The sequence below is a fragment of the Eptatretus burgeri genome, chromosome 16 (assembly GCF_056783735.1).
Source record: "Eptatretus burgeri isolate ZD-2024b chromosome 16, Ebu_testis_v1, whole genome shotgun sequence".
NCBI lineage: Eukaryota > Metazoa > Chordata > Myxini > Myxiniformes > Myxinidae > Eptatretus > Eptatretus burgeri.
In genome coordinates, this window is record NC_140976.1 from 40,569,799 (window position 1) to 40,595,990 (window position 26,192).

General features: G+C 42.8%; 1 protein-coding gene across 3 annotated transcripts in view; it reads left to right on the forward strand.

Moving 5' to 3' along the window:
* The window catches only part of LOC147010920 (polycystin family receptor for egg jelly-like), a 136,679-nt gene that overhangs the window by 15,543 nt on the left and 94,944 nt on the right, over positions 1 to 26,192 (forward strand). For 2 of the 3 annotated variants that reach the window (XM_085858651.1, XM_085858652.1), the window contains 4 exons: positions 9,542 to 9,613; positions 10,565 to 10,921; positions 12,012 to 12,326; positions 17,937 to 18,247. In XM_085858651.1, the coding sequence (XP_085714777.1) occupies positions 9,542 to 9,613; positions 10,565 to 10,921; positions 12,012 to 12,326; positions 17,937 to 18,247 (1,055 nt within the window). Of the gene's footprint in view, positions 1 to 9,541; positions 9,614 to 10,564; positions 10,922 to 11,710; positions 11,924 to 12,011; positions 12,327 to 17,936; positions 18,248 to 26,192 lie in introns of those variants that run through there. The other variant, XM_085858653.1, reaches the window with a different exon arrangement.

The following is a 26,192-nucleotide window of genomic DNA, read 5'->3' on the forward strand; positions in this document are numbered from 1 at the left end:
CACATTGGGCTCTCCCTTCCAACACTCTCATACACCATTTCAATAATTCGGTACAAGTTACTTGCCCCTTCTGTGAACACAAGGAGGATCTCTTCCATGCTTACGTGCAATGCATAAGATTAAAAACCTCTCTTCTCTTCGCTTTCAGATTATTTTTGTAAACTGTCTTTTCCTTTTACATCACACGTTTTTGTGTTCGGTGTGCCTTTTAAGCCCCCTTGCAGGGACTCTGGTGTTCTCCTTAATTTCCTGGTTGCTGTTGCAAAATATACTATATATACTGAAACGCAAAAGAAACTTACCACCTTTTAAACCTTCAAATATTAACAATAACACTGCGTGTAGTAAATGTGTGAACTTATTTGTGGACAATAGTGTCCTCACTGTCAGACAAAACGGTCACGGATGGTCACTTGAACCTTCAATGGTCACTTCATAGCACAGCTGTTGAACAGCCGTTTTGACTGTCAGTGATTAGCCAAGGAGTACGGGATGATTTTAATGAGCTGCACGTAATGTCTTGATATTGGCTTTAAAAAGGCCAGTGCAAAATGGGCATTTCAATCAACATGCCACAATTGTCAAGGGATCAACGGCAGTGTGCCTTAGGCATACTGCAAGGCGGATTGAGCTACCGTGAGGTGGCACGTCGCCTTCGCTGTTCACACCAGACGATATCGGCCCTGGTGTACAGAGACACCCTCCACAACTCTGCAGATGACAGACCTCGATCAGGGAGGCCAAGAGTCACCACTGCAAGGCAGGACAGGCAGATGGTCCTAAGTCGGATGGCTTCAGACATTGAGGACTGAGCGGGACAGAATCCAGCAGCAATCCATCCAAAGACTGGAAGGCAGTATGCGCCGACGATGCACTGCCTGTATCCAAAACGATGGTGGCCACACACGCTATTGAAAGGGGACTGACATTGCACCCTGTGCTGTTCTGTACTGTAGAACAAACTGATGAGATGGTGTATCTTGGTCAAAAACTTGACATGTCATCAATAAAATGCCAATGTTTCAATTAGCAATTGTTGGTTTGTTTTATTTTGAAGTTACAATTTTATTACATTTCAAACAAGTGGTAAGTTTCTTTTGCGTTTCAGTATATATAAATCGAGGAAAATTAAAATTGACAATGGTTATAGATCTGATGTCATGCCGATTATCAGAGGTTTTGTGGCAGCAAGACTCTCCCTGGGATTTAACCATTATTTAAGTACGGACAATGTAAATGTTTTTGAGAGAAAATGGTGTTGTGGCAAAGTTTTGTGTTTTGTGGATAAATTAGATTTGGTGATGACCTTGTAATGGTTGATGAAAAACTTGACCTTTCCTCCTCTTTCTCTTCTTCCTCTGCTTTTTGTTATTTTTTTATGTATCCTTTTTTTCCTTTTCTTTCCAATGTTTTTTTTGTGGATCATTAAACGAAGTTCAAATTCAAAATTGTCTCTGTCTCTGTCTCTCTCGGTCTCTCTCGGTCTCTCTCTCTCTTTCTCTGTCTCTGTCTCTCTCTCTCTGTGTAGCTCTCTCTCTCTCTCTCTCTCTCTCTCTCTCTCTCTCTCTCTCTCTCTCTCTCTCTCTCTCTCTCTCTCTCTCTCTGTCTCTCTGTGTGTCTCTCTGTGTCTGTGTAGCTCTCTCTCTCTCTGTCTGTGTAGCTCTCTCTGTCTCTGTCTCTGTCCTTACAAGGTTTGATTTTTGAGAAATGCTGCCACAAGAGGAATGGACTTTGGATCTGTCTTCCTGGCAAAGGGCGGAAGAGCTCCTTATGAGCCAACGGCCATCCATATCTCGTACCCAACTGTGTCTGCGGATGTCCTCTTGCAATTGGGTTACTTCTTATTCGGAGGTTGGTGGCAGGATTTGCACTCCGGTCACCGTAAAACCCTGATACCGCAAAACATTCCAGAAGCATAAAAAAGTGAAAACCCACTCTGTGGGAGTACCTCCTGTGCAGCTTCCCTTTGCAGGGCAGCTCACTGGATGATGGGATTGGGGCAAAGCCTTCGGGACCCCCAATCTTTGATGATAGGAGGGAAACCACGGGGTAACATTCCTCGGTCAGATTGCGGGAGAGTGTGTCAGAGTGGTGCTGAGGTGTCGTCCACCAGACGGCGCTCTCCTTGGGTTAACCTGAGGCAGTCCCTTCGGGTGGGTGCCTGGAATGTCCTATCCCTAAGAGAGGATGATCACCTGTCTCTGTTATCATCTGAGCTCTAGCGTTTGGACATCGGTATTGCAGCACTCTCTGAGGTTCGGAGACCGGATTGCGGAAAGATCATGGTGGGTGGTTACACCTACTATTGGTCTGGTCGCTCTGATGATTACCATTCCCAAGGAGTTGCTGTAGCTGTGTCCAATAAGCTGACTCCAATGATAATTGAGGTAACACCGGTCAACGAGTGTATGAGACTAAGGATTCGTCACTCCTTAGGTGTCATTTCCCTGGTCTCTGTTTATGCTCTGACTGAGGCGAGTGATCTCACTGTGAAGGACACATTCTACGCCATGCTCGAGTCTGTTGTTGATCAGTGCCCCAGACGAGATACACTTCTAGTCTTGGGGGATTTCAATGCATCGACCGGAACTGATAGGGATGGTTATGAGACATGTGTTGGTCCCCATTGGTCTGGAACTGAGAACCTGAATAGCACTAAGTTCCTTGACTTTGCAAGAAGTCATGGACTTAGGGTGGCTGGTTCATGGTTTCAGCGCCCACAAGCTCAACGCTGGCGGTGTGGCAAAGGAGATTGACCATGTCCTCGTTGATGGTCGCTGGAGGATGATCCAAAACTGCAGGGTCCACCGGAGTGCTCAGTTCCTCTACTGACCACCGGCTTGTTGTAGCAACTCTGAAGTTGCACCTTAAATCCAGGAGAATGGTACCATCCCAGGCTCGGCTGGATGTTGGCAAGCTCAAGGATGAGAGGGTAGCTGAGGAGTTTGCGAACAAGCTAAGTAGAGACTTGGGGGGGTCTGGGTGCTTTGGGAGGTCCTGAAGAGTTGTGGAGTGCCTTCAAGACCACCGTCCTTGATATTGCCGGTGGATGTCTTGGAACTCACCGAAGGGCAAAGAAGAATTGTGTCTCTCAAGGGACACTGGATACCATTGACCAGAGTCGCAGGGCCAGGCTGAATGGTGGAGGTGAGCTGTTCAGGGAGCTGAGGCGCAAAACTGTATGTGTGCTAAGGGTGGACAAGGAGGCCTATGTGCGAGGAATCTGTGAGGGGGAAGTGCATCACCTCTGGTCAAGTGATTCTCGTCCTGCTTCCAGGGGAATTCGCGCATTACGTTCATCCAAGCCCATCCCTCGGAGCACTGCAGTTAGAGCAGAGGGTGGTAGTCCGAAGTGAAGGCCCGCTAGGCCGTTACTTTGAGCGGTTGTACCAGGCTGATCCACCAGCTGTCGAGTTGGACGTTAGGGGTGTTACAATCCCTGTTGGTGACCCTTCAATCAACTGTGGTCCACCTTCGTTTGTGGAAACACAGGCTTCGGTGAACTGGTTGAAATGGGGTAAAGCTCCAGGGATCTGTGGCATCCATGCTGAACTTCTCAAGGCTGGTGGAAATGCTGTACTCGTGTCGTTGCATGCAGTTTTGTACTCTGCCTGGAACACAGGCATCATCCCACCTGATTGGAAGATGCACCTTGTTGTCCCTCTCTGGAAAGGGAAGGGTGATCGCCAAGACTGCAACAACTACCGAGGGGTGACACTGCTCTCAGTGCCGAGCAAGGTCTTTGCTCGGATAATTATTGACAGAGTTCACCACCATCTGCTTGAGCACCAGCGTCCAGAGCAGTCAGGCTTTACACCAAAGAGGTCAACGATTGACCGTATCCTTGCTCTTCGTGTCCTCACCGAACGCAGACGAGAGTTTCGGCAGGGGCTGCTTGCAGCCTATGTTGATCTCTGTAAAGCGTTCGATTCAGTGAATCGGGATGCCCTCTGGAGGATTCTAGGTCTTCGTGGGGTGCCACCAAAACTGATCAATCTGATGTCTGAACTCTACTCTGGTACTGAGAGTGCTGTGAGATGTGGTGGTACCATCTCTGACTTATTTACAGTTATTACTGGAGTTCCTCAGAGGTGTGTACTGGCCCCCACACTTTTCGGCACTTGTATGGACTGGATTCTAGGGAGGATGTCGGAGAGATCAAGCTGCGGTGCATCGTTTGGGAATGTCAAGATCTCTAACCTTGATTTCGCAGATGATTCATTCATCTTTGCGGAGACTTTAGATATCCTTTTGGGGGCCCTCGATGTGCTGAATGAGGAGTCAGAACCGCTGGGATTATGGGTTTCCTGAGTCAAAACTAAGATCCAGGCTTTCAATGACATCTTGGATGCTACTGTCCTGTCTGTGCCTGTTTGTGCCTGTTTGGGGTGAGCATATTGAGGTCATGGAGAGATTCGCTTACCTTGCCAGTGATATTCATGTCTCTGCTGGCTGTGAGTCAGAGGTCAATAGATGCATGGATCGGGCCTGGGGTGTCATGCATTCACTGGATAATGGGGTGTGGCGCTGCCGGTGCCTGTGCGGGAGGACGAAAGTCCGAGTCTTCAGGTCGTTGATGCTTCCAGTCTTGCTCTATGGATGCGAGACTCCGACTCTGACCAAGGATCTGAGACGGAGACTTAATTCCTTTGGTACCACGTCTCTTCGGAGAATCCTTTGCTATCTCTGGTCGGACTATGTGTCCAACGAGCGGTTGCTGAGAGAGAGTCAAATGAGATGTGTTACCTGCATAGTCGGTGAACATCAGCTGTGGCTGCATGGACATGACTCATTTTTCTGACAGCGATCCTGCTCACCAGATTCTCTCAGCGAGGGAGTCTCGTGAGTGGAGGAGGCCAATGGGCCGACCACGTGCCTCGTGGTTGCCGCAGGTTGATCGGCATCTCAAGGAGATGGGGATGGGCCAGGCATCTGCCTGGGGGATGGCCAGACGGAGGCCCCTGGAGTACCGGTGGAAAGTGGACGCAGCGACGCGCTGCTCTGGCGCATGCTCCCATAGCTGACCTGACCTTCCTGGCAACCAAAACTATTGGGTCTTTCTTGAAGTTGTTGACAATTCCATGCAGAAAGCTCACAGGATGTAAATCAAAATCATATGCAATATGACATGTTGTTCTTCGAATCGAGTTTGTCTCATTATATTTTTCCCCCTTTTTGCTCAGCAATATGAGCTTGTATTTCTCCAAATATTAAAAAAAAAAAACGCCAACATGTCCCTGTTGAGTCATCCATCTCCCTCTTCATAATGAAAGATTATTAGCCGAATGTAAGGGATAAGGTGTATTTGAAACCCCTCCATTGCTTGACGGTATATTCTCAACAGGAAAAGCATCACTGCTGACTAAATAGTAATTATAGTTCTGTCATCAGATTACCAACTCCTGTTACCTGCACTGCAAAGCACCTGTGGCTTGTACAGAATTACAGTCTTAAATACTGAAGTTGTGCATGTTGTTGACATTCTTGGATTACTCTGCTAATTCGTGAAAATGATCCGAAAATAATGGAGTGCACAGTATGATTACGAACTCTCCAGCGAAAGGTCGAAACAAAAATTTGCCATAATATATTATTCTAACAACTTCACTTGACTTGACCAACTTATTTGGTCCACTGCAGGACAAGGGCCTCCCTTAACGTGGTCCATTCCATTTCGTTCAATGCAATCTTACACCATTGTACTCGAGTCGATTTTTCAATTTCATCTCTCCATCTGATCTCTGGTCTCCCTCTGTTTCTTCCAAGTCCTTCTCCAGGTTGCCAGTTTGTAATTATCGTTGTCCACCCGTTGTCCATTCCTCATCCGATGTGTCCAGCCCAGTTCCATTTCAATTTTCTTAATTGTGACCAGAATGCCAAAGAATTTTGTTTTGGCCGAATCATTAATTTGTCTGCTTGTCCCTTCACTGCTATATGTCATTGCTCGGAGAACACACCAATTATGAACTTTCCTTTTCAGACACAAGTGAAGTTTGCTTTTCATGACATTCTTAAATTTTCCAAATGCTGTCGATCCTGCTCAAGTACAATCTTCTTCAAAGCAATCCTATGATTAGGACGAGTTGTTCTAAATATGAATGCTGGCTTCTTCAATTTTGCAATGATCAATTTGAATATATATATATATATATATATATATATATATATATATATATATATTTTTTTTTGTATAGCAGTTGAACATTAATTTTGTCTTTGTCATATTTTTAGTCCGATCATTGGTCTCTCCATTTTGAGCTCTTCCATCATGATTTTCAGGTCTTTAGTGTGTTTGAAATTAAAACAAGTCTTCCCTGAATCGTAGATAGTTTCGTTTTTCTCCATCAATTTAGCTCTTGGAACATTCCTCGGTGTGCACTGAACAATTTTTGTGAAGATCGTGTCTCCCTGTCTGACACCTCTTTCAACCTTTATCTTGCTGCTATTTTTGTGCAGTTTCAGGGTGACTGTTCCACAACTATCTCCAAGGCTTAATATATTGATGTTCTGTGTCTCAATCATTGAAGTGATGTCGAGCTTCTATGACAGCATTTGTTTCCATATTTTCAGTGGTTTGGCCGGAGAAGTCGAAATAGGAGACGGACGGATGAACGGTGCATGATTTTTTGTTGTTGTTGTACACACTGTCGAGGCTCGTATGAGAGCTAACACACAGAATGTAAAACAATGGGAGCAGAAGATGAGAGGGGTGGGAGAGGGAAGGAAAAAACAGAGTGGAACAGAGACGTGAGGAGATCTGTGGAAGGGAGAGGGATGGGGTGGGGTACACAGGGTAAACAACATGAACACTACACGGACTTTCAGGAAGGAAAGCAGGGAATTTGAATGAGGTGGGTTTGGGGTGGATTCGTGGGGATAGAACAGATCGTGGTTTTGGATGGGGGAAAATAAGAGATGGTGGTGAACGGCTGTTTTGAAGAAATGGAGGGAAGTGTGGGATTGAAGAGAGTATGGCAGTTTGTTCCAAAGGTGGGAAAAAAAGAGGAATTAAAGAGTGAAGGTGAGCAGTGATTCTCTATTTTGGTAGTTTTACCAGAAGGGGGTTGCTGGCAGACCTTGAGTGTACTGCAGAAATGTGGGGGGAACATATCTCAGACAGAGCAGGGGGGTGAGGCCGGAGAGGAGATGGGAGAAGACAGAAAGACCACCGACCTGCCTGCGGTGAGAGAGTGAGACCCAATAACTCAGCCTCATCGCGGGAGATACCAATGATCCTAAATGCCTTGGTTTCCACAGCGTGAAGCCGAGACAGGTGAGAGGCAGGAGCACCAGCCCAGAGGGGAGAGCAGTACTCCATCAGGCTGCAGATGAAAGCTTTGCATGTGGTCAGGAGCTCAGGTGTGCTAAGGAAGGACTTTGCATGACAGAGGATGCCCAGTCAGCGACTAGCTTTGGAGGCCAGCTAGGAAACTTAGCTTTCCCAGGAAAGATCATGGTAGATAGTGAGACCCAGAAGCTTGAATTTAAGGATTTCATCAAGAGCATTGTTGAGAAAGTAGATGGGGGGGGTGAGGAGGGGGGGGTTACAGACAGCCCTTTCGGAGAGACATAATGAAAGTGTGAGATTTGTCCGGATTGAAAGACATGTTTTATGTGTTGGACCAGCTTGTGATTTTATCCAAATCTGCAGAGAGTGAAGAAGATGCTGCTTGCTGGTCTGAGGGATGACAGATGGTACGGCAGACTGTGGAGTCATCAACAAAGAGATAAAGAGCATTTCCAGAGAGTCAGAGATCATTGATGAAAACCAGAAAAAGAACAGGGCCCAGAACGCTGCCTTGAGGAACTCCAGCCTGGACAGGAAGAGATGAGAGAACTCCATTTAGGGCCACACGTTGGCTGCGACAGGAGAGGAAGTCTGCGAGCCATGAGTGGAGATGGCCTTGGATACCATAGGAAGAGAGTTTGGTGAGCAGGGCAGGGTGTCAAGCCATATCAAAGTATTGCAATATGTCCAGGGATATGGCTCTGATTTCTTGTCTTGCATCGAGGACCTCCATCCATTGTTGGGAGAGCAGAAGCAGCATATCCAGGGTAGAGCGACCTGGTCTGAATCCAAATTGATGATCAGAAATCAAGCCAGTGCAGAAGGGGAAGGATTTAATGTCAGAAGCGATGATGAATTCCATAACCTTGCTGCTGATTGGGAGAAGGCTGATTGGTCTGTCATTGCAGGGATCTGTTTTTTGCACCGTTTTTATGCAGAGCAGTAATGTTTGCTGATTTCCAAGCAGAAGGCAGATGACCGTGAGCAAATGAGATGGTGAATAGAACAGAGAGAGGGTGTGCACGAGCAGCAGAGCAGGTTTTACGGAAATATGGACTGATGCCATCTGGACCGGTTGCAGAATCTGAGTCGAGGTTTGACAACAAGATCTCCACCTTGTCAGGAGAAAAGGACACAGAGCCCAGAGACAGCTTGGTGTGACTGGGTAAGGTGGGTACAGAAAGCGATGGGTTTGGGACACAAGATTTAGATGCAAACACTGAATTTAGGCATTCAGCCTTTTTACATGCGGTATCAGCTGTGCGGCCATTTGAGGTCAGCAAATATGGAGTCACGATGACAAAACCTTATCTGGAATTTCAATTCAAAATATGCTAAAAATTATCAGATCCAGATCTGCATCTTCACCAAAATCTCAGCAATTCGTCCTTGTCACACACCCAACCTCTCCTCCAAATTTCATGTGAATCTGTCCACAACTTTTTGAGAAATTTTGTTCACAAACAGACAAACAAACAAATAGACAGATAAACAGTGGTGAAAACATAACCTCCATCTACCTTCGGTGGCAGAGGTAACAAACCACTGGATGTTTGCCAATATCGCAATCACAATCCAGAACAGAGAATCGAACAATTCACATCGCAAAAGAATGGCGAACGTTGCATCAAATAAACCGTTCTGAACGTTAAAATGCAGAGATCGACCACTGACCAGAATACGATCAAACGGAGACGATAATGTACTATAACTCACTTGACTGATTCTGTGGAGGGTGAAAACAAGAAAGGATTAAGGAATATAGAGCAGGATTATAGGAATATAGATTAAGGAACTCTCCTAACGAGGTCATGGGTTCTAAACATCCAAGAGCCTCCAGCCCGTACAACTGCCACGGTCGTGTGTTGTCCTGGGTGTTGCGCTTCCCAATGCAAATGTTCATTGATCAGCTTGGAGACGTGACTGTCTTTCGGAAGGAGTTCCGAATAATGACATCCAGGATCTAGGTCGGCTTGTCAAAGTCTACCACCGACTCGGATAATCTCGTCTTTGTCGAAGAATGGACTCAAGTTGTAGAACGCGCCCCTCTTGTCCTGCCAACTCTACACTGTCCTGCCAGCCCAGAAAAACGTTTAAGCAACAGCTATTTAATGCAGAAATGTAAGTGAGTGCTTTTATATTTATTTTTAAATGAGAAATCGAGGTGGAGGGGCTAACAAATCATGATTTGTGATTGCATAATGGACTATTGTCAGAGGTACCAGTTTAATGGATTGCCACGATCTCTTTCAGATCCATTTCATGACACATTCTCTTGGGAATTTGAGTATGGTGCAGTTTCTCTGGATACCCTCATCATATTTGGTATGTAGATGAATCATAATTTTGCATTATAATTATGAGAGGCATTTGAAACGCTTTTGGAACAAGGTTTTCTCTAGCACCTGAGAGCTGCTTTATTAGCTCACCTGGAACATAGATCCTGGGAGCTTATGGGATGGCGCATCGTCCGTCCATCCGTCCATCCACAAACATTTGCAACTTCTTCTCTGAAACTACACACACGATTTGGATGAAACTTCACCACAACTTTCACCACCCAGTGCGTACCAAAGTTTATTCTCAGCATTAAAAAGAATCGGGTCCTCGGGGGTCCCCCCCTCCCCCCCCCACACCCAATAGGTGTCTTCTCAGAAACTACACATGCCATTCCCATGAAACTTGACCACGACCTTCATCATCTGTGATGTACCAAAGTTTGTTCACGAAATATATTTTTTTAAGTTAACTTTGGCCCATAACATTGGTTCTTTGGTACATTTTGCTGATTCCATCCCACATCGACTTCCTCATCAGTATCATTGTTCTCCCAGGTGAGCACCCACGGGTATTTCCCCTACTTTTACACATGAGATGTGATTCTATGATATGTTACTTACTGCATATAAACAGTTTTTCTTCTGTTTCCATAATTATTCCTAATATTGTGTCAAAACATGAAAACATTTCCTTGTGTTGTGTGTCATCCTAGGTAATAAACATTGACGACTTCAGCCGAAGCCTGAAAGTTTAATTTTTTTTCGATAGATTACCAGTAATGAGGGCAGAATCATTCTGGAGAAACGGGTGCTCAATAATGTCGTTTAAGATTATGAAATCTCACATCGGACGACAGATTGACACAATTCGAACGATTTCCCTTCTCCGCCATTCCCTCTGTGTGGTTCTTCTCACTCAGTTGAGATTGAGTATGCTTACAGTCACATGATATCTGATCAATCACCACTGTTTGTATGATATCCCATGTCATTCCAGCGACAATTGAAAACACCACCAATGCTTCCCTTGCCATAACCATGAAGCTGCAGAACATCCATCCACCTTACAATGTGATGGAAACTTTCAAAATTATTTTCACGGGACAATCACATGACGAAATGAGAATGAACTTGTGTACCGACGTGTGTTCCCAAACGTCTTCCACTCCTGTCCAGCTGAACCAGACCTCACAAAACGTGTTCACAATGGTGTACGATGAAAATTCCGATTATGGGGTGGATATCGATGTAAATGGTGTTGTCAAACGCTGGTTCACCATGGACAATCAGCTTGTGATCGGAAAACTGGAGCTGGCTGGCTTTCAGGTTCACAGAGTTAACTTCACACAACATGGTGAGTTTACTTTTATATTTTTACATTGATGTCAAGCTCATGATGGAACTTGTATATGAATCAATTATAGGACAATATCAGAAGACATTTCATATTCGTATACCTTCATGTGACTTACAAGGAAATTAGTACAAAATGGACAAATACACATGGTATATGGCTAATGGCATGAACGCGAGTTTTTCTTCACACCAAAGGTTCAGATCAGAATGCCATAGGTAATCCTGGCCTTCTTATTCTTATTACTCCTCCTTCCCTCCCAAACTCCTCTCTTCTCAATTGACTCCTCAACACCCTCTTCCCTCATCATCCCCTCTTTCTCATCGCTGCTCCATCCCAAACTCTTCCTCCCATCCCCGAGACTCTTCTTTTCTTCTCTCCTCCTCTGCAAATCCTTCATCGCTGATCCTTCCAGCAAATGATTGCTTTGTAGAAATTTTTTTAAAACGTGCATTTCAACATTGCAATTCTCATTGGCGATCTGCCCTGTGATCATTTTAAAACAAAAAAAGCCTTGAAGTTTAAAAAAAAAAAAATCATGACAACAAGGGGTATTTTCCTTGCATCAAAGCCTTCTGAATATTGTATTTGTCTGTGACTGGGTTTTAGACATGTACATCACATTTTACCTGAAATAATTACCTCTGCCACTGAGGGTGGAAGGAGCTCGTGTTTCTACCCCTGTCAGTCTGTTTCTTTATTTGTTTTGTTTTTTTTGTGTGTGTGTGCAGGATATCTCAAAAAGATAAAAGTTTCCCGCAGTAGTTTAATTCATGAGGAAGGGTGTCACTGAACTCATGGCAATGGCATGCTGGGGAATCACCCTGAGTAGCTTGGTCGGAGACAAAAAAATATAGCCTCCCCCGGGTTTTATCATCATAAACAATCATGATATGAAACAAAAATTTGAAGGAATAATTATGGGCCCCTATTAGGTCCGGGCCTTGTGGTAGTTACCCAGCTGCCCTTCCTCGCACAAAATACTTCTCAAGACTGTGCGGGGTAAGTATTCCATGAATACAATCGAGTTTTAATTCTATTGTATTGTCTTTCTCTCCCTCCCTCTCTTTCTCTCTCTTTCTCTCTCCAGAATACGTGTTTTTGATCACAATTGGCCATCTATACTTTGGCAATGATAAAATGGGGGTTTTAGAAAGCGGTGAAGTAATAAACATGCCAACTGCCTCTCAACTAATACTGAAAGCGAATGAAATGCTGTGTCAGCCCGCAATGCCAAACTTTTGTGCGCAGCGCAGCGAAAACGCAACCATGGTCTTTTCCATCAATTCCAAAGATCATTTTCACTTCTACAATGGTCATCTTTATCACAAGGAATCCAACTCGTGCTACAATCTGGAGACCTTCGGCACGTGTACAGGAATCGCGAAAATTTCCATAGAAAATTGTAAGTTCATTTGTTTTATTGTTATTTATTTAAGGAATCCAGCATCGCTGATGGTATAATGACATGTATGCAATTTATGCAACAACAAAAAAAAAAAATCTGAAGTTTTAATGCAATTTTTATGCAATTTTGACTCAGAAACAGAACTGTGGAATGTATGACAGGATATTTGGCACAAAATTCCTGTAAGAGTGCTTCAGTCGTTTGGGTAAATGAGTGATGGTACTCAAGAAGGCAAAGGGTAGATACAAAGTATTGACTGATACTATAAAATGGCACTGTTCTTGTTGGCTACTTCAGGTCTTGAGCAGTTTGTTTTACGTGCGTTTATGAAGACTTTTAATTTGCAACAAAAAAAACAACACATACAACTACGATCACTGATAACGAGTATACAGCACCTTCAGAAAGTATTCACACCCCTTGACTTTTTCACATTTTTGTTTTTAAAGCCTGAATTTAAAATGTATTAAAAAAAAAAAATTGTCACTAATCTACACAAAATATCCCATAATGACAAAGTTAAAAAATGTTTTTTGAATATTTTTTTTTACGAATTAATTCAAAATAAGCTGAAATGCCTTGCATCAATTTGTGGGCAACCCTTTTGCTATGACACTCCAAATTGAGCTCAGGTGCATCCAATTTCCTTTGATCATCCTTGAGATGTCTCTGCAACTTGACTGGAGTCCACCTGTAGCCAATTAAGTTGATTGGACATGATTTAGAAAGAAACACACCTTTCTATATAAGATCCCACAGGTGACACTGAATGTCAGAGCAGAAACTCTACAATGAAGTCCAAGGAACTGTCCGTAGAACTCCGACATTGAATTGTGAGGAGGCGTAGATCGAGGGAAGGGTATAAAACAGTTTCTAGAGTGATGAGAGTTCCCAAGAGCACAGTGAACTCCATCATTAGGAAATGGAAAGAATATGGAATTACCCAGACTCTACCTCAAGCTGGCCGTGTGACCAAACTGAGCAAGAAGGACCTTGGTCAGGGAGGTGAACAAGAACCCAATAAGCACTCTGACAGAACTAGAGTTTGTTGGCTACAGGTCAGGGAGGTGAACAAGAACCCAATGAGCACTCTGACAGAATTATAGAGTTTGTTGGCTGAGATGGGAGAACCTGCTGGAAGGAAAACGATCTCTGCAGCACTTCACAAGTATAGACTTAATGGGAGAGTGGCCAGACGGAAGCCACTCCTAAGAAAAAGGCACATAACAGCACGGCCGGCTGAAGTTTGAAAAAAGGCACATGAAAAACTCTGAGAGCATGAGGTAAAATATTCTGTGGCCAGATGAGACAAAAATTGAACTATTTGTGCTGAATGCAAAGCGCGTCTGGTGGAAACCGAGCGCAGCACATCACCCAAAGAACATCCCTACTGTGAAGCATGGTGGTGGCAGTATCATGTTATGGGGATGTTTCTCATCAGGAGGGACTGGGGCACTTATCAGGATTGAAGGGAAATTGGATAGAGCAAAATGCAGAAAAATCCGAGAGGACAACCTGCTGCCCTCTGCAAGAAAGCTGAAATTGGGACGGAAGTTCACCCTTCAGCATGACAACGACCCAAAGCACACAGCCAAAGCTACACTGGAGTGGCTAAGGAACAAAAAGAGAAATATTCTTGAGTGGCCCAGTCAAAGCCCCGATCCAATTGCAATCTAAAATCTGTGGCATGATTTGAAGATTGTTGTCCATCAATGCTCCCCACGCAACTTGATTGAGCTTGAACAGTTTTGTACAGAAGAACGGACAAATATTGCCCAATCAAGGTGTGAAAAGTTGATAGAAACCTATCCCAATGGACTCACAGCTGTAAATGTTGTCAAAGGTGCTTCCAGCAAGTATTAACTTGGGGGGTGGGGGGGGACACACTTATCCAAACAAGATATTCTAGTTTTGTAATTTTAATTAATTTTCTGGAATTTGTAGAATTTGTTTTTCACTTGGAAGTTGTGAGATACGATGTGTAAATAAAGGTGGAAAAAGTCTGATTTCATGCAATTTAATTCCAAACTATAAGGGAACAAAAGGTGAAAATTTTGAAAGGGGGTGTAGACTTTCTATAGGCACTGAAAATACTAAACTGTGCGTGAATAAATATATATAAACTCCTATGCCCTTCTCGCCAAATAAATCTAAATGAAGCAACCAAGAAAAACAACACAAGGTAAGCCCTCTGCTGTTTAAAACCACACCTAGATTCCTCTAAAACTGCAGACATTCACAAGTAGTACATACAGGTAGTGGACAAAAAAAAATTGGAAACACCAATGTAAAGTCACTTAATAGGGCATTGGGCCACCACGTGCAGCTAATACGGTGTGAATGCGCTGTGGCATTGATGCCACAAGCATCTGGAATTCCACAGGAGGGATATTGCACCATTCTTCCACAAGAAATTCAGTCAACTCACACCTGTTTGATGGAGATGGAAAATGCTGTCTCAGACGTCATTCCAGAACATCCCATAAATGCTCGATTGGGTTTATATCTGGTGACTGAGAAGGCCATGGCAAATGGAATGTGGATAACATCAGTGTCATGCTCTTCAAACCAATTGGGCGACTACACGTGCTCTGTAGATGGGGGCATTGGGGGTTCTCCTCTTGCAGCCAGCTTGCCATAATTATAGGTAACCAGGCCTGTGCAGTATTTTTATACATGACCCAACGCATGCTGGGATGTTATTTGCTTAATTAACACAAGAGCCACACCTGTGTGGAAGCCGTTGCTTGGTGTCCCTCATTTACCTAGGTGTTTACTTCTTTTTTTTGTCCACTCCCTGTGCATGAGAATCCCAATGCTACAGGCCCCGTCAGCCACCAGACCAGTTTCATCACCTATTGGTGAATCATCAGTGACAGCATAAACAGAAATGTGCACCACCACGGCTCCCAAGCATATGCCGCATATGCACATATGCATAAGCAGTTAGCATCTGCAAACATAACAAGGTAAACTGTTTAGCCTGGCAGAGGTATACACTCTACTGAGTGCTGTTCTAGTTACCCTCACCGAAGGAGAGGGTATTGTGTTTGGGATAGTTTGGTTGTCTGTCTGTCTGTGTGTTTGTTTGTCCGCACATAACTTTTGTATTTTTCTCCACAACCGCTTGTCAGATTGAGACGAAATTTTCACCCTCGGTGCGACGACTGGAGAATGTTGTAATCGTAATTATGATGTCATAGGTCACGTGGTTTGGCAGCCATGTTGGAAAAATGGAAAACTTTGGACCTCATTATCTCTGAAGCTGCACCAAGGAAAAAATTTAAACTTAGCACACGGCGAGTACTCCTCACGCGGAATAACTTCGATTTTTTTTTTTTATGACATTATAGGTGCCTTCGTTATGTCATAATTGCATATGTAGAATGCTACATCTGATCAGTATGAAAATTTTTGAGGGTCATCTTGGGATAAAATGGTCCATAGAAAAAAAGAATTGATGACATCAACGGTCACGTGATTTGGCAGCCATATTGGGTTTTTTTTAAACCTTCAAAAATCTCTGAAGTGGCTTAACAGATCGAGGTGAAACTTTACACATATGACCACCTATCCAAGAGGAACAAAAGGTTCACAGATGTGACATCATAGGTCACATGGTTTCGCAACCATATTGTAGTTACCCTAACACCTATAAAGATCTTCTTCTCCAGAACGGCTTGCCAGATTGAGGGGAAACTTCACACAAATGTTCCCCAAGCCACGGGTGTACAAGTTTGTTGAGGAATAATTGATAGGTCACATGGTTTGGCAGCCATATTGGATTGAAGAGCAGTATTAAATAATACTTTCTCTGGAAGCGCTTAATCAATCGACGTGAAACGTCACATTTGTCATCTAGTCGTGATGGGGAATACGTTTTAAATTTCAACTTGATTGGACGCATGGTCTGACAGCCAGAATTATTTGTTTTTTGATGAGTTAAAAAAAAAAAAATAAGGTTCACTTGGCTGTGCCGGGATAGATTTGAGGGTAGAGAAGTAGCACCTGAAATGTGAATCCTATCCAGGTTCCTCCTGATGACTTCATCTTTGCTTTTTGCTTATTTGGATTCCTTCTGATTACTCCAATGTACGACTGTACCTATTTTGTGTTACATTTGATTTGAATTGAATTTATTTTAATCCCATTCGAAATTCAATTGAATAGTGAATAACAATAATAATAATAATGAAACGTCATGGGTTAGGGTCAGGTGTCCGATCAAGCGTGGTTGCATCAACGCGCGACGTCTTGATAGCCGGTCATCACCACCAGACGGTCATCAGTTATCAAGTGGCAGTTCTAATTATGTCTCTTATTAATTACGTAACACACCAGTATACAAACACCACACAAAATACACCGCAAAAAAAAACTAAACAAACACCACACAAAAGAAGTCCTGGGAAGGGTCTGTGATCTCTGATTGCTCTTTTTCTTGTTTGTTCTGTGTTGCTTCGTTTTGTTTCCTTCCCGGTGCCATTTCCTATTTAATAAATATACCTGGTTTCGGTGGTGAATTCTGGCTGTGGTGGCCGCTTCATTCCGTGGTTATAGAGACCCGTTAATGGGACAATTGGTTGCGGTCTTCACATCAGATAGAAGACTGTGTCATGTGATTTAGTTTACTTGGCTTAATTAGATCAACACAGGAGTTAGATGTAGTCACTTTTATTTGACCCACTGGATTCGAACCAGGCAACTGGAACGAGTCTGACGGCTGCAACAATATATGGTATTTGATTTAGCAAACCCTTTACAGAAAGTTGGTATTGTGAAAATGGTTTCTTGGAAAGGGTTATACTGGGTGGTTTGCCATTGCCTTCCCAGCATTGGTTGTTCATTCTCTATCCTTTTAAATGATGAGCATCAAACAAGAAAGCAGCATGTACCTTTTTTTTTTTCTCTCTAAGTTTGTTGGTATGACTCAGTTGGGATTTGAACCACCAACCTCCCAGACTCAGAGCAGACAGACACTCTAACGATTACACAACCAAGTTTGGTTACCCTCAGTCTGCTAATTGCAGTTTACAGAGTCAAAATACTGCATGTTATAACTGAATGCAGATACACACATTTTTTGGGCCTCGTTTATAATTTTGTTTGTCATCTCGTATTATGAATGAATGCTAGTATCGTACTTCCTGAAAAGCCATTATTTGTGCCTTCATGATTTTACTTTATTATTGACTACCAGGGGTACCTGGCATTGTCCGGTGCTTTACTAATCCTGTTGGCATTTTGAGAAATCAAATTTTGGTTTTTGAAATATTTTTTGTTGGGGTGCTGAAGCCTTTGTAGCTAGGTGAAAGGTGATATTAAATGATCCCCAACCCCAATCTTAGTGGGTTGTAGGGAAGTGTTTCAGGCCCCCACAAAAAAAAATATAAAAAAACCCAAAATTTGATTTCTCAAAATGCCAACAGGATTAGTAAAGCACCGGGCAATGCCGGGTACCCCTGCTAGTAAATAATAAATATGTTCTATAATGTATTGTGAATCGTATCATCTGCATGTGGAGTGGGCTAAAGCCAACAATATTATCAAAATGAAACATACTTGTAGCAGTGATGTATAATAGCACATAAAAGACTATTTCCGCAGATTATCATTATCCCATCGGGATGGAGTCTGGGTTCTTTGGAGACACGCAGTTCCATGCCTCGTCTACCATTGGACCTGGATTTGAGGGCAGCAAATGTCGCTTGAATAACGTGTTGGGTCATTGGACACCTGCGATCAGCACAACTGACAGCTATCTGCTTCTAGATTTCGAGAAAATCATCAACATCAATTCTATTTCCATCCAGGGCTCTGCACCGTTAGACAACTTTACCCCAAGCTGGGTTCGGACCTTGGATATTGACATTCGAATCAATTTGGAACCCTGGATCAAAGTTCACCAAAACTTACTGGTAAATCATACACACTTGGACTCTAGAAGATTTTGATGAAAAGTTTATTGGGATACAATGTCTTGCCGTGGTACTAGTAATTTGGCGTTGCCCATAAATGGATGGATTTTGCCGAAATGTGTGTATGTCATGGCATCATTATGCATAATGAACATATCTAGGCAAGCAAGTAGCCAATATGCACTGTGACCTTTCTGAACAATACAGGTCATGAGGAATTTTTCCATTTACCAAAGGCCGTGTTTTAAATCATTCAGACTGAAGCCAGAGTTAGAGACAGAGTGCCAATGATCTCTGTATTTTCTGTGAATCTGCAGCAATTTTGTCCCCTTTACCATATCCTTCTGGTCTTGCACCCTCTGCTCTTTCCATGTTTTTCTCCCCTTCCCCCTCAGGTTTCTGTTGGGCGCACGCAGTCCACCGGAAACTCCCTTCTGGTGAAACTGCAAAAATCTAGAATCACTGCTCGCCTCCACTCTTTCATTCCTCTTTTGCCTCAGTACAAGTAGGGGTAGCCGGCGTTCCCTGTAATGTCCATCTTGTTTACCCCGTGTACTCCACCCCATCCCTCTCCATTCCACAGATCTCTGTTCTGTTGTCTGTTCTCCACTGTTTTGTGCTTCCCTCTCCCGCTCCTCTTGTCTCCTACTCCCTTTGTTATACGTTCTGTGTATTAGTTCTTATACGAGCCTCGATATTGTATACAAAAAAAAACATCCTGCGGGATGAACCTCCACATTCTCTTCAATCTCATTTTTCCCTCCAAATCTTCAAGACAGTTGTTCAGGACCATCTCAGATCATCCCCCATCTGAAGCCATGATCATTTCTAACACCATTAACCCTCCCAACAAACCTCTTTCCTAGTTTCCAGTTTTTCCTTCCTGAATGTTTGCTTCTGCATCAATCTTCTCCACTTCAGAATCCTCCCTAACTCCTCATTCCTAAAAGTCTCCCTCTATTTTGTCCCTCATCCGTGCTGTTGGTGTGTTCTTATCCATTCTATCTCCTAGCTCCTCCATGAGCCTCGACTTTGTACACAAAAAAATTATCATCATGAAATTGACCAAGGAGAATATCACTCATATAAAAAAAAATGACCTTGAAGGCAATTATGAATGACACCATGACTAGGACGCATCCTTACTCATCATGTCGAAACACAATGGCAAGATTGTCTTACTGACATTGACAATGCAGCAGAGAAGAACCAAAGACAGTTAAATACCATCTCCACCATTTGGACTAATGAGGGTATGTAGTGCATTACAAGCACCTTCTGAGTAGTATATATATATATATATATATATATATATATATATATATATATATATATATATATATATATATACACTGTATATACTGTATATTGTTTATTTATTACCCTCGCCGAAGGAGAGGGTATTGCATTTTGGTCTGTTTGTTACTTGCAAAATCGAAGATTTTTCAAGTATAGGCCTACTGGTCAGTTGATTTTGTTATTCTGTCTATCACCTCCAGGTCACAATTTAATACTGATCTTCACAAAACTTCACCAAGTTGCAGAGGTAGCCTCAACTGAGAAGCCTATTGATTTTGAGGTCAAAGGTCATGTTGAGGTCAAATTTCTAAAATCGTCATTTTTCATCCGATTAACTTTATATTTGAACAGAATTTCCATATTACTTCACCGAATTGGGAAATCAACTATTTTTGAGATCAAATGGTCAAAGATCAACTCGAGGTCAAACTCCTAAAATCAATTTTTATCTGAAAGATCGTCAATTTTCACCTGATCGGCTTGAAAATTAAACAGAAATTGCATAGTGCATTATGGAATTGGGAAACCAACAAATTTTTGAGATGAAAAGGTCAAAGATCAACTCAAGGTCAAACTTGTAAAATCATCAATTTTCAACTGAAAAATCGTTAATTTACATCCCATTGGCTAGTAAGTTCAACAGGATTCGCATAGTCCATCACTAAATTGGGAAAACAACTATTTGAGGTCAAAGGTCAACTCAAGGTCAAACCTCTAAAATTATCAATTTCAATCTGAAAAATAATCGATTTTCATCCGATTGACCTGGGCTTTGGTTAAGATTGTCAATTTTAATCTTCATGAAATGGACAATTTGATGTATCCATGGTAACCTTTGGAGAGGGGGTGGATTTTGTAAGTATCATGCTCTGCATGACTTCTTTTTCTTGTTTGTTTGTTTGTCTGCACAGAACTTTCGTGTTGTTCTCCGTAACTGCTTGTTGGATTGAGACGAAATTTTCACCATAGGTGTGACTACTAATGTAGAATATTTTTATTGATAGCTATGATGTCATCGGTCACATGGTGTGGCAGCCATGTTGGAAAAACGGAACCACTTTGGACCATCGTATCTCTGATACCACACCAAGAAAAAAAAATTAAACTTTGTGCACAGCAAGTACTCCTCATGGGGAATCAGTGTGATTTTTTTTTTTCATGACGTCAGAGGCCTTTGTTACGACGCCATAACTACATATGTAGAATGCTACATATGATCAGTATACAAAATTTTGAGGGTCATCTATGGATATAATGGTCCACAAAAATAATTATTGATCTGGGTTCTTTTTTGATTTTTTGTTTTGATTTTATTTTTTTTGGAACAAGGCTCACTTGACTGTGCCTGGATGGGTTTGAGGTTAGAGGAGTAGCAGCTGAAATTGGAATCTTATCCAAGTTCCTCATGAAGACTTCATCTTTGCTTTTTGCTTGTTTTGGGTTCCTTCTGAATCCTCCAATGCAGGATGGTACCTATTTGGTCTTCCATTTGATTTGAATTCAATTCACTGTATTTTACTCCCATTCTAAATTCAATTGAATAATAATAATAAAAACCGTCATGGGTCAGGTCAGGTATCCGATCAAAGCGGGGCGTCTTGGTACCTTGGCCATCACTGCCAGCATGGTCCAAAGTGGTACCTTGGTCTTGGTCATCACTGTCAGCAGTTATAAAGTGGCAGTTCTAATTATTTCTCATTAATTATGTAACGCACCAGTACACAATACACCGCACAAAATACATCGCAAAAAAAAACTAAACAAACACCACACAAAAGTCTTGGCGAGGGTCTGCAATCGCTGATTGCTCTTTTTATTGTTTATATATTGTTATGATTTATATAAAAAGATATACAAGTATGTGTGTATATACATATATGTATATGTATATAGTATTATGCTTGTAAGGGTGGGGGGTCTGAATCACTTGAAAACAGTTAGAAATGTATAACTTAATCTGCTCTGTGTTTGGGTAGTTTAGCCATTTGATGTATCAAGTAGGGAAAATGTTACCTGAAGAATTGTCCTTTTGAACTGTGCATCATACGAAGGGTGATGCATTCAATAAATGGCCAGGGTTTAACGTGAAGGAGCTGGATGTAAAACGTTCTGTGATACCCGAAGTGAGGCACCGGTGAGGCCTTGGGAAAGAGCGAAGGGTGAGTTCGAGGAAAGTGAGGGGTGGAGTTTCACCAACCACCTCCTTTGGGGAGACATTTTAAGGCAATTTCGGGTTGATCAAGTCCTGAGAGGAACCGGTTTTTTAAATCGCATCAGGTGTGGTTTGTCTCATGCTTGTCTCCCGATTCATTGCCTGTTTCTTTTTGGGTTTCCTGACTGCTCATCCTGCTTGCTTGGTTTGTGGCTGCTTTGTAGATGCCTGCTGAGAACTAAGGCCTAACTCGGTTCTCGTTTCCTTTCCCCATCAATGATTGAGTCAAGTGTGTCGCACATTAGATTTCTTTAGTTCCCTTGTAAATAATTATTATTGTGAATCTGTGTCACCCTCCCCCCCCACTCCCCCCTCTCAATCACGCCATTGTACCTAACCGTCATGCTTTACTCTTTCCCCGATATTTGTGGAGGCGAATAAATCCCATTGAAATCTGAACCAAGGATCTCGTATGCTCCTTGAGGTTCCCGCACACGAAGCCGCCATTAATTGAGGCAGTCCAAGGGAGTAAAAATCCAGTTCAGTCCATTTGTCCAGTGTCGGTATTAATCGATATGGTCATTTCAGGGTCTGCTCAGAGGAGATGTCTGGCAAGACTGGACCATTGGCAGTGTGTAATCTTCTCCAATGAATCTAAATGTCAATACTTCACATCTGGACATCACACTTGGAGAAGACATTTTACCCCAATGTCTTCAACCCATGATCATGCATGGAAGTCGCATTGTTGAATGGAGAGAAATTTGGCATGGAAGTCAAACCTGGTGTTTGTTAAAGGGTGTCTCGATTTGGCTCGGGTAACATATTACCTCACCAAAGCCCCCATGGGGGATTGAGCGAGGTGGGGGGGTTAGCATTTTTGTCATTTTCCTTCCTCCGCTCTTTGCCCTCTACAATGGCTGACCAGCCTCCTGAAGAAAAGGCTAAAAAACGCCTTCACAAAAGCTACTCAATCGAATTTAAACTTCGTGCGATTGATCGATGGCGCGAGTTAAAGCAAAATTACACGAGGACTTCTGATGAGCTTATTTATGATCGACAGGAATATTTTGCGGAGAAAGGTGCATACTGAAGAGCATTTGTGACCAATGACAAACAAGGCCAAAAAGAAATGCTTCGACTCGAAGCACCATGTCGTCAAGTTGAAGAATCTTGAGAAGGATCTCATTGAATTTGTCCGATCTGAAGGAGATTTGAAGCATCGCGTTGCGCACAAGAACATCGTCGATAAAGCGCTTGAGTTGAATCACGAGAAGCTTCGCCATAATGACTTCACGGCGAGCAATGACTGCATCTGGCATTTCATGAAGCGACATCATCGAGGACAATGTGCCAGCACTAAAGTCTCCCAACAGCATTGCTTTTCCATCAAAGGAGAACAACGCGATGCAATCCTCGAGTTCCTGGATGCTGTGCCCGGTTGGATGACTGGATACCACCGCCCATCACAAATTCAACGTTGACGAAACGCCATGTTGTTTCGATATGAGGAACAGACACACGATGGAGTTTAAAGGTGCCAAAACCGTGGAGATTGCGCGTTCTGGGTCTTCCAAACGTGGGATGAGTGGTTTAAAAATGGTGAAAAAGTGTTCACCCATGGTGGAGGAACTGGAAGTGACTGTGGAGATGGTCTCTCGCTCTTTGCTGAGGTTGACTCAGGAAATTGTTCACAAATCATTGTGTGTGTGTGTGTGTGTGTGTGTGTGTGTGTGTGTGTGTGTGTGTGTGTGTGTGTGTGTGTGTGTGTGTGTGTGTGTGTGTAATTGATTGATGGACTTTCACGATGATCAAGTTGTTGAGCTTGTCGAGTCAGGTGATGAGGGCGATGATGAGTCTGAATGTGAAATTGTGCCGTTAGAGGAAAACAATGAGGCTGAAGTTGAGGAGGAGGCAATAGTCCTGAGAAAGTATGTACTATACAAACACAAAGTAGAACCTGTATTTAGGCTAGAAATGAAGGAGAAAACCGTTTAATAATACACAGGTGTGAAGAGTGCAGTGGTCACACCACCGCAGGTGGACAGTGTACCTTTGACGCAAATACATTTTCAATAAATTGACAAGTTACGGCATTACGAGCAACAGCTATTTTTATATGAACGTACAGGAGCACGAAGCGATTACACTGGTCAACAACAAATTTGTTGTCTGCATTTTTTAAGCTGATTTAGGACGAATCTGATGCGCTGAATCCAAAACTCACATTAGTTTTGTTCAATCAGGTCAAGTTTTTGAGATATGGCCACATGTCGTTTTTTACATTTTTGTTCACATGTACGCATGTGTGGAGCATTTTAGAAGAAGTTGGTGGGGGTAAAATGTCATGTCAAATAATTGTTTTGATTGGAAATAATTATTTTAATGACAAGAAGTATTCAGGTACGATAGTTCTGGGTGATTATGTTGAAAAGGGATCAGTTTGAAGTCATAAAACCTCAAAATCTTCCAAAAATTGGTGAGGCAAAGCATAAAGTTCGTGGATCAAAACTAAAGTTAATGGGGCAGATTTTGTAATAATGTGATACAAAAAAGTTGTATTTCTTGAAATAACGAACTCTGAAGAATGTACAATACCTACATGCACCAATTTATGACATGCGCTTCTGCTCAAGCTTGGAGTGCCACAGTACGAACCCAAAGATTGGAGACTGTTCATTGACAGCAGCAAGCGATCACTGAAATGTGTTCTGCTACACAACGGCAACCAGTTTGCCTCTGTACCCATCGCTCACTCGACTACACTGAAGGAGAAGTATGAAGCGGTGAAGTACGTGCTGGAGAAAATTGGTTATGATCAGCATAAGTGGTTTATTTGTGTTGACCTGAAGATGGTGAACTTTTTGTTGGGACAACAGTCTGGCTTCACCAAGTACCCATGTTTTCTGTGCATGTGGGATAGTAGGGACTGTGCTCAGCATTACACGAAGAAGGACTGGCCTGTGCGGGAGGAATTGGTGCCATGCAAAGAAAGGAACGTCATCAACGACCCTCTGGTGGACAGAGACAGAATACTCTTCCCACCGCTGCACATCAAGCTCGGCTTAATCAAGCAGTTCACCAAGGCTCTGGACAAAGATGGTGACTGCTTCACTTACTTGTGCCAGGCTTTTCCAGGATTGACCATGGAGAAGTTGAAAGTTGGCATCTTTGATGGTTCTCAGATCCGTCAGCTCATCAGAGATCCAGAGTTCAAAAACTCAATGAACGAAGTGGAACTGAAAGCGTGGAAGGCATTTGTTTTGGTAGTGAAGAACTTTCTTGGCAACAATAAGGCCAGAAACTACGCAGAACTTGTCAACAACATGCTGACTGCTTTCAGAAACCTGGGCTGCAACATGAGCATCAAGATGCACTACCTATTTTCACATATGAACCGGTTTCCTGAGAACCTGGGTTCAATGAGTGACGAGCAGGGGGAGAGATTCCATCAGGACATGAAGGAGATGGAGACCAGGTATCAGGGTCGCTGGGACGCAGTCATGATGGCTGACTACTGTTGGAATCTGAAGAGAGACCTCCCTGCCGCTGAACATTCCAGGAGTTCGAAGAAACGGAAGTTCAAGCCCTGAAGTTTGAACAGTGGTGACGCAACATGCAATTTACTTGTACTTACCTTTATCAATGCCCACCATTCAGATGACAGTAATCGATGTTTCTATCATGTAATCAATAAATGTTGGCAAAACATTTTTTTTTCTTAAAAACATGTTTAGGATGATATGTGTTGACAAAAATCAGCTGATAATGCCACAAAAATGTAATTGATTTTGTCACAAGATCTGATTTTTTCAAATCAACTTAGCACAAAAACCTGACCTGATGGAGAGAAACGGATGCCATTTCCTGATTCAGCAGTGCCAGAATACCCTAATTCACTTGTAGAAATCTAGACAACATTCAGAAAGTAAAAAATTGTTGACCAGTGTTATTTGTTCCAGATGATTCTTTACACGATTGTTTTTTTGTTAAAACTTCACCTAACCCCCCCCCCCATCGGGGGGGATCAGGTGAGCTCGGGGATTGGCATTTTTGAATTATTTCTGCTGAAATGCTTTCACCCCACGGGGGCTTATGTGAGGTAAGAAATTATTTTTTTAAAGAGAGTCTCCTACCCTGAAATAAAGCATAAAGAGATTTAATGGGCATATTATTAAGAAAAATGGTGCAACATGCTACATCTCCTATTTGACAACAGCCTGGAAGAGGAAACATGGCATGAAGCTTCTTCCCTGAATTTCCCAATACCATAATTGAATACGATCAAGCATGTGTTTGAGCATCTGGATTGTCCACTGACAGTAAACTCTTCATATCCTGCGAATGTGGCAGAATTTAAGAAAGCTCACGTGTTTTTTTTGGGGGGGGCGTAGAGGGTTGGACCAGGATGTGAGACATCTCGGCTCAATGCTAAACCGGATCGGAATTTCTTGGCATCGCAATAGATGCTGCATCGAGAAATGAAATCAATTA